General features: G+C 42.3%; 2 protein-coding genes across 2 annotated transcripts in view; one reads left to right on the top strand and one right to left on the bottom strand.

Annotated features, from left to right (window-relative positions):
* The window catches only part of CHRNB3 (cholinergic receptor nicotinic beta 3 subunit), a 31,790-nt gene extending 22,324 nt beyond the window's left edge, over positions 1-9,466 (bottom strand). Inside the window, exon 1 of the mRNA XM_060269044.1 lies at positions 9,277-9,466. Within this exon, the coding sequence (XP_060125027.1) occupies positions 9,277-9,346 (70 nt within the window). The 5' untranslated portion in view covers positions 9,347-9,466. The remainder of the gene's footprint in view (positions 1-9,276) is intronic.
* A 657-nt stretch (positions 9,467-10,123) lies between these two features.
* LOC132591260 (uncharacterized) lies at positions 10,124-12,927 on the top strand. The gene is made up of 2 exons (XM_060269046.1): positions 10,124-11,396; positions 11,708-12,927. The coding sequence occupies exon 2, from the start codon at positions 11,718-11,720 to the stop codon at positions 12,705-12,707; it is 990 nt and encodes a 329-aa protein (XP_060125029.1). The 5' UTR covers positions 10,124-11,396; positions 11,708-11,717; the 3' UTR covers positions 12,708-12,927.
* The last annotated feature ends 484 nt before the right edge of the window (positions 12,928-13,411 follow it).

Raw genomic sequence — 13,411 nt, 5'->3', positions numbered from 1 at the left:
TAGTGAGAGAGTGGGGAGGGGCACCACTCAAATGGGAAACCGGACTGTTTATGGCCGCATTTGATCTTGCAGGAAGAATTTACGACTGTTTATGACTGCAAATTGGTCCCACATGAAAAGCAAGGGGTGAGATGGCTAAAGATAGTGTTATCATGTATAATGAGATAAGAATCCAATGTCTTTATTTAGACCAGGTTTCTCCGTGGTTTTAAGTTTGGTGATAAATTGCAGTTCAGCAACTTTTCTTTCCAGGCTATTTCTGAAATTCTTTTGTAATAAGACAGCTACTGTGAGATCTTGTATAGAATGTCCTGGGAGATTGAAGTGTTCTCCTACTGGTTTCTCTGCCTTGTGATTCCTGATGTCAGATTTATGTCCATTTATCCTTTGCCGTAGGGTTTGGCCTATAGAGAGCTGAAGGGCACTGTTGGCATTTGATGGCATACACAATGTTCGAAGATGAGCAATTAAATAGCCCTGAGATGGTATGTGCATGCACACGAAAGCTCATACCAATGACAAACTTAGTTGGTCTCTAAGGTACTACTGGATTTTTATTTTTATTATTTTGTTTGAAGCAACCTAGCAGACAGGAGACAAAACAATGCACTCAGATTTCTGTTGTAGTTTGCCCCTTTTGTGATGTATGTATGATGTTTCTAGGGGTGGTCTTGGACTCCAGGGCGGGCAATTTAAAATATCTATATAAGGGCTTGCACACCTTTGTCCTGGGTCCCTCCCCCCCCCTCCTGTGTGTGGGGGGGAACACCCTGTTGCAACAGCTTTAATAAAGATTAGGCTTACTAGCCGCTTTGCTTCTCAATAGTCTCTGGCTGATCTCTGTTATTTTCTCCTACCGATAGAGAACCTACAAAAGGACTCTATATGGGCTCTCGGGAAAAGGAGCAGTTTTTTCTCATAACACCCTATTCTACAAAGCAAGTGCAGGAATCATGCCACAAGACCTCTTGTCATCAGTCAACCCCCAAACCAACCCTTCTTTGGCTCCTTGTTTGCTTATTATTTATCCACATGCTTGCATCTCTTTTCCCATCTTATTTGTTTACTACTGTATTATATTCTAATGGATTGTTGAATATTGCTAATGGGTTATTGACTAATGTGAATGGATTATTGAATATTGATTTATAGCTCTTTGAATATTGCTTTATTTGATATAAGTTGTTTATTTTAAAGTTATTGTGACTTTTTGTATTGGATCAGATTGCTATTACGTGTGTGATCTTTGCTGACTATTTTGTTTCTTCAGCTTGTAAACTGCCTTGTAAAATAGAAAAGGCGGTATACAAATTAAAAGTGAAAGGAAATGACAAAAAATGTTTCTTTGTGTTCTCCCATTCATTTTTTCCCTTCCAATTATACACTACACTATAGTGTAACCTCTTCCGCTTAAGCCAAAGTCCAGTTTTACTTTAAAACTTAACAAATTTATTAGAGCACAAAGTTTCCTTTTTGAAGGGAGGGAGGAGGGTAGGAGAATTCTGCAACAAGAGCAAAGCTTTAGCATTGTCACTGCTAGAAAAGAAGATGGGGACATCTAGTGGAGCTTAGAAATAAGAGCAGCAGCATCTTTTGGTGATCTCAAGAAGACAGAACAAACACAGCACTGATTCCTAATGGCTCCTATCTTACCAGAAAGTCTTATTTGGCATGCCATCAGGGTTGGCCCAATGTGTTTTGCTGCCTGAGCCAAAAGACTAGTCAGTGCACCTTCACCATTCCTTGTAAAGAAGCCGTTCCGACAGGCAAGACTGAATTTTCTCCACATTTCCACATCAGCTTCCTTTTTATTTTTTTAAAGTCCTCGTGAAAATTCAGAAGTATTGTAGTGCAAGGTTCTCTAATGTACACATGTTTGCAAGCAATTTTACCTAACATGCACATTTTTGCAAACCAATTTTCCCTTGGAACGTTCATTTTGTATGCTGTTTTCACAAATATATGCAATTTAGTACACATTTTACCCTAATATGTGTACTTTGCTTGTATTGGAGACACTCACCAAAGGCAGGATTGGCTGCAGTTCCCTATCTAGTGACATTGTAATGGCAAATTCAGGATCATCACCATGTAATTTATGGAAAGTACCTTAGTGATGAAAATGGGCTACTTTGCAGTGTTCCTGTCTTTTCACATCCAATTTTCTTTTCTTTTTTAAAAGGCTGAACGTTGGGTTCCACCTTTTTCCCCAGTGAAGAAGTTCTGCAAGCCCCCAAAGGCCCTGCATTCTATGTATAATAATAATAATTTATTATTATTATACCCCACCCATCTGGCTGGGTAACCCCAGCCGCTCTGAGTGGTCCCCAACAGAATATTAAAAGCACAATAAAACGTCAAACATTAAAAACTTCCCTAAAGAGGGCTGCCTTCAGATGTCTTCTAAAAGCCAGATACGGTAGTTGTTTATTTCCTTGACATCTGATGGGAGGGCGTTCCACAGAACGGGTGCCATTACCGAGAAGGCCCTCTGCCTGTATAGACAGACAATGCATGACTGCATGCGTCATCGACAATCAAAACTGAATCTATCTGCAGTTACTCAGAGAAGCCTTTACTAAGCACTTTCACCTTTGGAGGGGCCTCTCAGGGCTTTTGCTTCTTCTTTTCAATTTTTAAGAGAACATCCTTTCTTTTCTGCGTGTTCACATGAATGAGGATCTGAGAGGGCATTGAAGCGCTATTATTTTGGACAGTGTAGAGAGCCTGCACCCCGCTGCTCATATCTCTCTCATATCCCTGGACCACAGCATTTGGGCTCAGCACCCGTATGGATATGTTTGGCTTCCGGGAAGAATCTGGCATGGCCTTTACCACTGCATATATATTAATATTTCGAATCTGCGGTGCATCTCTTAGCGAGAGGGTGCCTTTACATCTGTCATGGAGGTCTGCCTTGGCAACAAAGATCTGACGGATCTTGGTCCCCTTGAGAGTCGGCCCTGGCAATGAGTGTTCGGAAGGGGTTTTCTTCATGGCAAAGTTAGAACAGATTGGGTTTCTGGGTCTTTTTTCTTCTCCTGTCATAGGCCTTGCTTTCTGTCGGATTTGGTACCCTCTCCAAGCTGCTTGGATTGTGGCGGCAGCATCCTCATACCTCTGGTCCTGAATTCCTGCGGCAAAGACATTGAAAGAGGTGTATGTGAACACTTCCCTGTTGGGTCTGAGGGTGGACTCAATTTCAAAAAAGGTGACATTCGGATTCAAAAGAGGATAGTCTTCTATGAAGTTTCTTGGATGGTTCCTTGGCTTGTCATTTGGGAGGGAAATGCTCTGGCCGGGAGGCTTTCTTCCAGACACCAAACCAAACTGCTGAAGACAATCTAGGAGTGCGGGAAAAGGTTTGCTCTCGTCTTCAGCTCTCGTTTTCTTCTGCAACTTTTGTTGATTGGTCTTGCCATAACTGCAGAGTCCCAGAGGCAATTCCTTCCGGCTCATGTATCCTCGGAAAGCTGCCTGAATTTGGGTGGCAGCCTTATTCATTTTGGCAATATCCCTTCTGACTCGGCAACCCCTCCAGGCAGACTGGAGAGTGACTGCGGCCTCCTTTTCCCGTTGAAGCTGCTGGCGTGTCTTTCGCTGGCGCCCTGGCAGCAAGGATAGGACCTCTTCCATATTCACATCGCTGGCAGTCCTAGCACAGCACATTTCCCTCGGTTTATGAACGAAACAGGGCCGCTGGGGGTGACAGTTCATACTTCGGGGAGACCTGGCCCTCCGGTCATCTTTACAATGACAAACATACTGGGGAAGAGGCCATGGTGCATATCTATCAGCCACACAGTCTAGACTATCCCCTGTAGAAACATTTGCTTTCCTGTGGGGAACATATTGATCAGATCTGTCATCATGAGAAAAGGTATCACTTTCTTCACTTGAAGAATCCAGATCGCAAGAATCCTCTTCAGTCATTTGGCTGGAATTTGATCTTCCTTTCGCCACAACTGCAATCTTTTGGGACAAAGGGGCTACACTCTTGCTACGGACGTCTCTTTCTCGCTTCCTTTGCAAGCTGTCTGGGAGAGGGAATAATTTGTTTTTTTCTTTTTTCTTCTGAAGAATGGTAACTTTCAATCTGCTTCTTCCCTACATCCAGTAATGTCCTGCAGGGTCTCGGCTGTCCGCTCTTACCTAACTTTTTCAATCTGCTTATGGATCTGCTAGGAAAGATTTTGTGCCAGCTTGGTGTCACTCAGTGTGCTGATGTCAGCCGAATACACCCCTTTTTCAACTAACCCAGTTCCTGCAGTGCTGGTAACTTAGCTAGTATCTACTCCACTCTGAGTATCAAATGAAGTTGAGCTGTCTGAAGATGAACCTAAACCGATTTGGGAGGGTGATGGCTGGCAGGTCTCATGACTTGATAGGGACACCCACTGCACATAGCGTTCAGCCTCTCAGATTTGCAACCATGTGATCAGCTGTGCCTGCAGTCCAAGACTGGAGCAGTGGCTAGCTATGCCTTCCAGATATGCTCTAGTGAAAATACTGTGAGCCTGTATATCTGCTCAGGGTATAATGGGTCATTTATGCCTCCATAATCTTGAGGCTGGATTGTTAGGCTTTACGCAGAGCTACCCTTAACACTGACAACTTAAATGGCTGCAGATGCAGCAGTGCATCTGTTGATGTGGGCAAGCTGTAGAAAGCACATTAAAGCAGCACTCTTAAAAGAAGGGATTTGTATACAGGTGTTATTGGCACTGGAGCTGGTTTTGACCTTCATGGCTTGCCCCCTACATACCTGACACTGCCTTTTCTTCTTTGTTCCATCATACCTTTAAACACCAATCACAAGTGTCTTGACTGTGCCAGGACTGCAGTTCAAACCCAACCCCATTTCCCTGGGAGTAAGAGCTAAGGAAAGTGAAGAAAAGTTTAATTTACTTGAGTCAGCACAAATGTGCAGCTGCAGGCATATTGTGACTGTTTTATCCATGTAACCAGGTAAGTTTAGCATGTAGTGCTGGGTATGTAAAGGGTTCAAGTTATGGCACTCACTGTTGGGGATTAGTGGAGACTTGTGAAGGCCATTGGAGAAATCTATGGAACTGTGGAAACATGACAGACTTTGAGAAGAGCTTGTCAGAGAGAGGTTGGACAACTTGCAAAACTTCTGGACTCAGAGAATTCTGACAGTTGCAGTACTTTGAAAACAACTGGACTTAGTACTTGCCCTGTGGGCTTTGGCACAGCAAGGACTTTGAAAGCAAAGAACCCTCTCTGGGATGAGAGAGTAAAGACTTATTTATTGTCTGTTACTAGTATGTATATGCCTGTTGTCTTTGTCCATGGAGTTTTCTTGGCAGGGATACTGGAGTGGCTTGCCAGTTCCTTCTCCAGGTGGATCACATTTAGTCAAAATTCTCCACTATGACCTGTCCATCTTGGGTGGCCCTGCATGGCATGGCTCATAGCTTCTCTGAGTTATTCAAGCCCCTTCGCCACGACAAGGTATTGATCCATGAAGAATTGATGCTTTTGAATTATGGTGCTGGAGGAGACTCTTGAGAGTCCCATGGACTGCAAGAAGATCAAACCTATCCATTCTGAAGGAAATCAGCCCTGAGCGCTCACTGGAAGGACAGATCCTGAAGCTGAGGCTCCAATACTTTGGCCACCTCATGAGAAGAGAAGACTCCCTGGAAAAGACCCTGATGTTGGGAAAGATGGAGGGCACTAGGAGAAGGGGACGACATGGTTGGACAGTGTTCTCGAAGCTACGAACATGAGTTTGACCAAACTGCGGGAGGCAGTGGAAGACAGGAGTGCCTGGCGTGCTATGGTCCATGGGGTCACAAAGAGTCGGACACAACTAAACGACTAAACAACAACAACTAGTATGTATATATAGGGGGCCGGAAACAGAACCCTCGCACGAAATGATCACCTCCTGCAATTACTGCAACCATCATTATTGAGCAACTGATAAATAAAAATGCCAGAAAGTCAAAGAATTCTTATATAGCAATTTTTTAATATGCTTAACGGCTGGAGTATCTTCTTCACAGAACTAGAAAGCATTGCATTTTAAAAATGAACTTCTGAGTTAGTCTGGTGAGGCTCAATTTGGCAGTGCCCCATAAATATAGACATAAGCCTTCTAGGCAGGTACTTCCACAATTTCAAAATAGTCATTAGGCAGAATCACATATTCACCTTTGCCAGGCAGGGTGTCTTTTTCCTTCTGAAACTGAACAAGCTCTCTCAGTTTTTCAATCTGTTTCTCCTGGCGTCTACATCGCTGCTGTGCAGTCTTAAGCTTCTTCCTCAGCTTATCCACCTGCTCTTCCAGCTGCTGAATTCTTTTTCTCTGGTGTACTGTATCCTCTACAGTATAGTTGTGATCGCAAAAAACAGCAATATTATTGGGAGTATGAAGCGGGGGCATTAATAATCCGATGCTGGGGTCTACTAGTCTTGGATCAGTTTGAGGTGGTGGTGGTGGTGGAGGTGAAGGAGAAGGGGGAAAGGGTACTTCAAGTGGTTCTTGAGTGCCTTCAGACTAAAAACAACAAGACAAGAACATACCATTTAAATTTGTTTTGTTAAAGGCATCTGCAATTTTTTTAAGCAGCATCTACAATTTGCTAATCAATATAGCTTGTTTGAAGAAAACTGCAATCTCACAATTTCCAGTGTTAAGTATCTATTTAAATAGCCAGTTTTAACAGGAGATTGATAACTTTATCCATTTGTGTTTTGGTGTTATACATTTTTACACTATTTAAAGACAGTTGGGTATATATCTGAGCATCTCAATCTTCCATTTCCCCCCCCCCCCCCATGGAGTGATACAAAAGCCTTATCCTTCCACAAGATACCATTCTCTTCTCACTACCAAGCCACATATGAAATGTAACCACCAAGGATAGATTAATCCACACCACAATGACTTGAACACTTATTTACACACCAGCTCCCCTGTCATAGAATCATAGAGTTGGAGGAGACCACAAGGGACATCCAGTCCAACCCCCTGCCAAGCAGGAAACACCATCAAAACATTCCTGTCCTGCTGCACCATGTAGAAACCCGGGGACTTCTCAGGGTGTATGGGAAAGAGTGATAAACCCCATTAGAAAATTCCCAGGGGCACCAAAAAATGGTGCTGATGATGAGAATGCTGCTATGCTGTAAAAGCAATAATCTATCCATGGATAGAGGATATTCCTGTGGGCGTAGGAATGCCTCCTTTTAAATTTCTAAGCAGGGCTGAGCAACGTCTGATTTTCAACATCGTGATATTTCACCAGCTAAACATAGCAATATACTGACATTTGATGTCTGAAATAAGGGTGGAAGTATGTAGAGGCGAATGTGGTAATATCCTGGCAACTGCTACTACTTAGAAGTCTAAAACTGATACATTTTTACTTGCCTTTAGCATATTGTTACAACTGATATTTTATAGTACAGAGCATGGGTAGGCAAACTAAGTCCCGGGGGCCAGATGTGGCTCTATCGCCTTCTAAATCCGGCCTGCGGACGGTCCGGGAATCAGCTCATGTGTTTTTACATGAGTAGAATGTGTGCTTTTATTTAAAATGCATCTCTGGGTTATTTGTGGGGCATAGGGATTCTTTTTCTTTCTCAAAATATAGTCCGGCCCCCCACAAGGTCTGAGGGACAGTGGACCGGGCCTCTGCTGATAAAGTTCACTGACCCCTGGTACAGAGCAACAGGGGCAACAGTAATCAGTGATTTGCAGTATATCGCCATGTTGAATACTATTAAGCTGTTACCGCAATGTGGACTTCAAACTGATTTTGGACACTGTATTGATACTTCACCCGGCCCTACAACTAAGAATTGAGTTCGAAGTAGGAAAACCATCTTGCCCCCACCCCCACCCCCAGCAGTTCATCTCCCCATTTCTCCTACTGAAGGTTTGAAGCTTACGAATGCAATACAAAAACTGCTTTATCAAAAGTCAGATCATCGGTCTATGTACTGTCTACATTGTCTGGCCGCAGGTCTCCAATGTTTCTGTGAGGGACGAGGGATACAGGGAAGTCCCTCCCATCTTAAGTTCCAGCCCATCCCCAAGCGCGGGAGAGAGTAAGGAGAGCTCTGCCTCCAGCGGAGAGTCAGGAAGTGGTGTCCGAGGCTCAGGCAAGGTTGTGGAGCCCAGGCCGCAGGTGGGACAGGAAGTAGGACGCACAGGGGGGAGGCCAATTCCCCCAACTCCCGAATTGCGACGCAAACGTAGGGGGAAGAGGTTGGGTCTGCCAAAGCTGTGGTGCTGGAAGAAAACGCGCCAATCGCCATTCGGGAGTTCAGACACCTCACCTTAAGGATGCATTTTTACTGCTCTGAACACTGTAAATAATCAGCACTAAATAAAAACCTTAAAAGACCATGCTGGAGTCGTTACTCTAGAGTAGCCATACCAGGCCCTCTGACAGTTTCAGACCAGGGACATTTCCTGGCTGAACCTGGAACCTTTGGCAGGCAAGGCTACAGGCCTTACAGTGAGTAGCTTGGAGCAGCGATCCTCTCCAGGAATCATAAAGCAAAACGGGGTACTTTGTAGCCACACATACTGTCAAATGTTTAGTTTGACAGTATGTTGCAATGGTGAGGAAAGCAAATAGTATTACCACCCTAAAAGAGAAGCACTGCTCACAGCTCATTCACTTTCTCCGAGCTCTTATGGAAGCCATCAAGTTTATTGGGTGTAGACTTTTGTAGGACCAAGTGTTTAAAAGTGCTAACAACACTTTAAAAGTTGCAACCTAATGAAAAAGCCACTTTCACATTTTTACACTGAAGGCCCCAACAACTAAAAAAAAATGGAAAAGAGTAATAAAGGAGTAGAGAGCCAATTCCAGTTACTACCCTGTTTCTCATATTTTAAGACATACCCATAAAATAAGCCATAGCAGGATTTTTAAGCATTCAAGGAATATAAGCCACACCCCGAAAATAAGACATAGTGATAGGCGCAGCAGCAATGCCGGCTGCAACAGCAGGAGGAGGGAAAAAATATTACATCCCTTGAAAATAAGCCATAGTGTGTTTTTTTGAGGAAAAAATAAATATAAGACGTGTCTTATAATATGAGAAACACGGTATATCAAGAAGCAGGAACTGAGCAATTCAGCCTTCTCCTGTTTGGTGCCAATGCTAATTAATAACTGCTCTCCTCTTCACACAATATCTGTTGCTTAGAAAAAGAACCACTGCTTATGTATAAACAAACGCATCTGTGAAGAATAGAAGTTTTATAAAAGATCCACAAACCTCACTTACCTTCACATTTGGTTCTGTATGGCAAAATATTGTTGGCACAGCATTGTCTTTTAGTAGCTTGTTGTTGCATTCTCTTTTGAAGCAATCTGGAGTAAAATGTTCAGAACAAATGCTGCTATACTTTGTTGGTTTGAAATTTTTCCTTTTAACCGCAGCTTCCCATTTCTTACAGAGATCAGGCCTTGTGAGGGGAAACCTACATACAAAACATAATTTGAGCAGAATTTGGTGGATGGAGCAGAGAGATTATTCAAAGAATGCTGGGGAAGTGCACTCCTGTGTGTAGAGAAATATTGGGGAACCCACCAACTAGTACCTAATATTCAAAAGTCAGAAGTACTTATTTTAAAAGCTCATTATTTCAAATCTGATTTTTCTCCCAATTCCGTTTTCCTTCTGGCTTTTCAATTTAAATTAAATGCTTTTTGTTCTCCAACTCTAATACTGTGTCAGGAGTCCAAAGAAGTTTTGACTCAGCGACCCTCAACACATCCCATTCCCCACTACCAATGGATGAGCTTTCCACAGATGTAACTGGAGCCTCTAGCAGCGCAGGATTCATCCCGACCATTTCCTAAGGCTCTTGGCCATGGTGGGGACTGCAGTTTAACTAAAGAAAACTGATAAAGCAATGGGACTTCCATAAAGTAAGGCATTTGGGGCTGCAATCATAGAGCAACATTGAAACAAGGTTAGGCAATTAATCGGTTATTATTTGCACACATTCCGTCGGTCCATCCTATATAAACTAGCAAGGATATTTCCCCACTTTGTCTACGAGGCAACAATAATAAACTGTCCCAGAAGCTGTTTTCAAAGTGATTTTAAAAGATATAAATATAGGACTTCCGGCGAGGCACTCTCACGAGGCAGATCAGGGAAATTTTCTCCGCTCCTGGCTGGGGACTGGGGGGGCAGTTTCGGCGAATTTCTGCCCCCCAAAAAAGGTCTGAGAGGACAGTTCAGACCAGTGGTGACCAGAGCAGCGCAAAACGAGGGGTTCTTGAATTCCCGGCACTGAAAAGTGGAAGGGAGAAGAAGACCCCCCCAGCGCATGTAAGAAGGGCCGCCTCAGCCAAGTGACGCCGCGACGATCTGGTGAGTGGTGCCGAACTCTCCGTTTCTAAAGCCGCGCTTAGCTGGCCCCCAAATAAGGCTATAACTACCAATAAACACAAACAAGAGACTCAATTAAGAAGCGGAAATACATTATAAGAGAACAAAGGGGGCCAGAGATAAGTTTGAAGTAAGAGAAAACGGCGGCTGAAAAAAGATTTAAAACATACCGGAGCTCCGTGTTTACTCGATGGGCTGGAATGCAGGAAGATCTTCATATCGGTAAATACACACTCTTTATAACGCTGTGAGCAGAAGTCCAAAACCGGGAGGATAAAGTAAGCGACTGCCTGGGGAGAGTATTAAGCGAAGGAGGGGATTTAAACCCCCAACGCTTAAAGAGAACTGTGTTGAAAGAACTGCTTTTTAAAACCCAGGCAGAGAAACTAATAGTTAAATATATACAAAGCAAAGGAACTGTGAGATCGCAAGGGAGGCTGAAATATATGCTGAAATGCACGCGTACCATAGCAAAAAGCAGTAAACAAGAGCGGGGAAGGCGGGGGGAGAGAGAAAGAGCGAGGAGGCTCTCGAAATAAAATCAAAACAAGAGCTAAATAGAAAAGCGAGAGGAGGAGAAAGAGGACGGGATCGATGAGGGGAGAAATCAGGAATACGAGGGAGAGCGCAGGAGATCGCCGAGAAAATAAATAAATAAAGGATTAATGGCGACGAAAGAGAGTTAAAAAACGCTGAGTTCACTTCCGCCTTCTTCTTGCTCAGAGGAACGATAGAGTCTATACATATTGCAGACCTGGAAGGAAACCACAGTGACATCTAACGTACGCAATAGGAATCTCACAGAAACTTGGAGAAACGCTCTCATAGCGACACCCAGTGGAGGGACAAGGGAATTGAATGAGTTATTAAATGAACTGAATGTAGTGAATCTAATGTATTGAATGTATCTCTCTTTTTTTCTTTTTACATATAGTGGAATGGAAAGGATGAACTAAGAGTGTAATTACCCCTAAACTCCCAGGAATCAAGGTGTATAAGTAAAGGTGTATAATTAATTTTAATTCGATAAAAGGGAAAATTATTATATTTTTATAGAAGCTAAAAGTTTGGAAGGTTAAATTGAATTGATTGGATCAATTGGATTGGATCAATTAGACTAATCAGATTGGATCATTTAGATTAATTAGCTTGGATCAATTATGAAATTTGTGGTTTGATTTAAGGGGGAGATTGTTGGTTTGAGCGGTGGGGGGGATTTTGATACCTTCAAAAAGGGGGGGAGGATAAGGTGCATTTAATTGATCAACATAGGGTGGGGACTGCAACTGATTAACTTTGTACATTGTGTATATAGAGGAAGAACCATGACATCAACTAAAAAAGGACAATCTCAAATGATGATCCCAGCGGCTCTGCCGAGAAGACAATCCGCTCCGGAAATGGACCATAATGCAGATATCAGAGAACTGATAATAAATATGAACAAAACATTGAATGATAAGCTGGACAATATGGGACTCAAAATAGAACAGAATTCCAAATTGATAGAACAAAATTCGAAAATAATTACGGACTTATCAGGACAGATAAAGGATTTAACAATCAAAAACATGGAGACTGAAAAATCAGTGGCGGAAGTAAATACAAAAGTGATGAAACAAGAGGAGATGATGAAAGATATTACAAAGAAAATCCAGCAAGAGAACAGAGATTTAAAGAAATACCAAGATACCACTAATGTGGGAATGAGTCAACTGAAGCAGGCCCAGGAAGATATCCTGGACCAAATTGCGATTTTGGAAATGTATCAGAGGGAGTTAATTTTGAGATTTAGGGGCGTTCCGGAGGTGCAGGGAGAGGATATTATGAGTAAATTGATAAAAGAATTAGCGGAATGGCTGGGAGTAAGAGAAGAAGAGTTGATAATGGATGTGGATAAAATATTTAGAGTAAGACCGGAGGGGAAAAAACAATACAGAGGTCCAGGAGATTGTCTGGTGTATCTGAATTCCAGATTGTTAAAGGATAAGATATTGCAAAAACGGAGATTGAGAATAGATGGCAACAATGTAATCATATATAAAGAAATTCCAAAGCGCATTTTGAAAAAGAGGGAAAAATATAAGGTTCTAACAGACGCGCTGAAACTGAAAGGTATTAGATTCAAATGGCTAGTCCCGGAAGGTCTGTCCTTCACCATTAAAGACACAAGGAAGGTTATCAGATCAGTAGATGTGATGGAGAAGGTTAGAAGAACATATAGAAAGGAACTGGGGGAAGAGGGGGATTCGGAAAGAGAGGAAGAGGAAGGAGTAGGAGAGGAGGAGGCAGAGAGATTGGGGGTGACAACGTAAAACGAACACAATAACGAAGAACCATTTTATAAGTGACTTTGCTTTCTTTTGGTTTAGAATTTCTGTTGGTGATTCTGTAAGGTATTCAAATAAAGTGATTAAATATCTTCGATTGTAGTGAATATAAGAAATGGAGCTTAGGATAATATCCTGGAACGTAAATGGCCTAAATGATAAGAAAAAGAGAAACAAAATAGAACATATATTAAAAAAGGGAAAATGGGACGTGATCTGTCTGCAAGAGACACATATCGCACAAAAACACAAAAGGATCTTGATTAACAAAAGATTGGGAGAAGAATATATAAATTCAGATAAGGTAAAAAAAGGGGAGTTGTCATGTATATAAATCCCAAATTAAAAGCTGAATATAAATTTAAAGATCAAGAGGGAAGGATACTGGGGGTACAAGTAATTAAAGAAAATAAGAAATTACTCTTAGTAGGAATATATGCCCCAAATGGGAAGCAAGGACCCTTCTTTGAGAAATTGCATAAGATGTTAAATGATTATAATGATGATGACATGATATTAATGGGGGATTGGAATGGGGTGACATCAGTAGAATGGGATAGATCCCAAAACAATGCTAAATCAAGATTAAAATCAGGAAGATTACCAGGGACCTTCTTCCAACTGGTGGACGACCACGGTTTGGAGGATGTATGGAGGGCGAAAAATGATAAAGTGCGACAGTATACATT

This window comes from Zootoca vivipara, chromosome 16 (genome assembly GCF_963506605.1).
Source record: "Zootoca vivipara chromosome 16, rZooViv1.1, whole genome shotgun sequence".
Lineage (NCBI taxonomy): Eukaryota > Metazoa > Chordata > Lepidosauria > Squamata > Lacertidae > Zootoca > Zootoca vivipara.
Note: the sequence above shows the minus strand (reverse complement) of the source record. Positions and strands in the feature narration are given on the sequence as shown.

Coding starts and splice junctions, on each gene's coding strand:
- LOC132591260 (XM_060269046.1), top strand. CDS start 11,718: ATGACATCAACTAAAAAAGGACAATCTCAAATGATGATCCCAGCGGCT.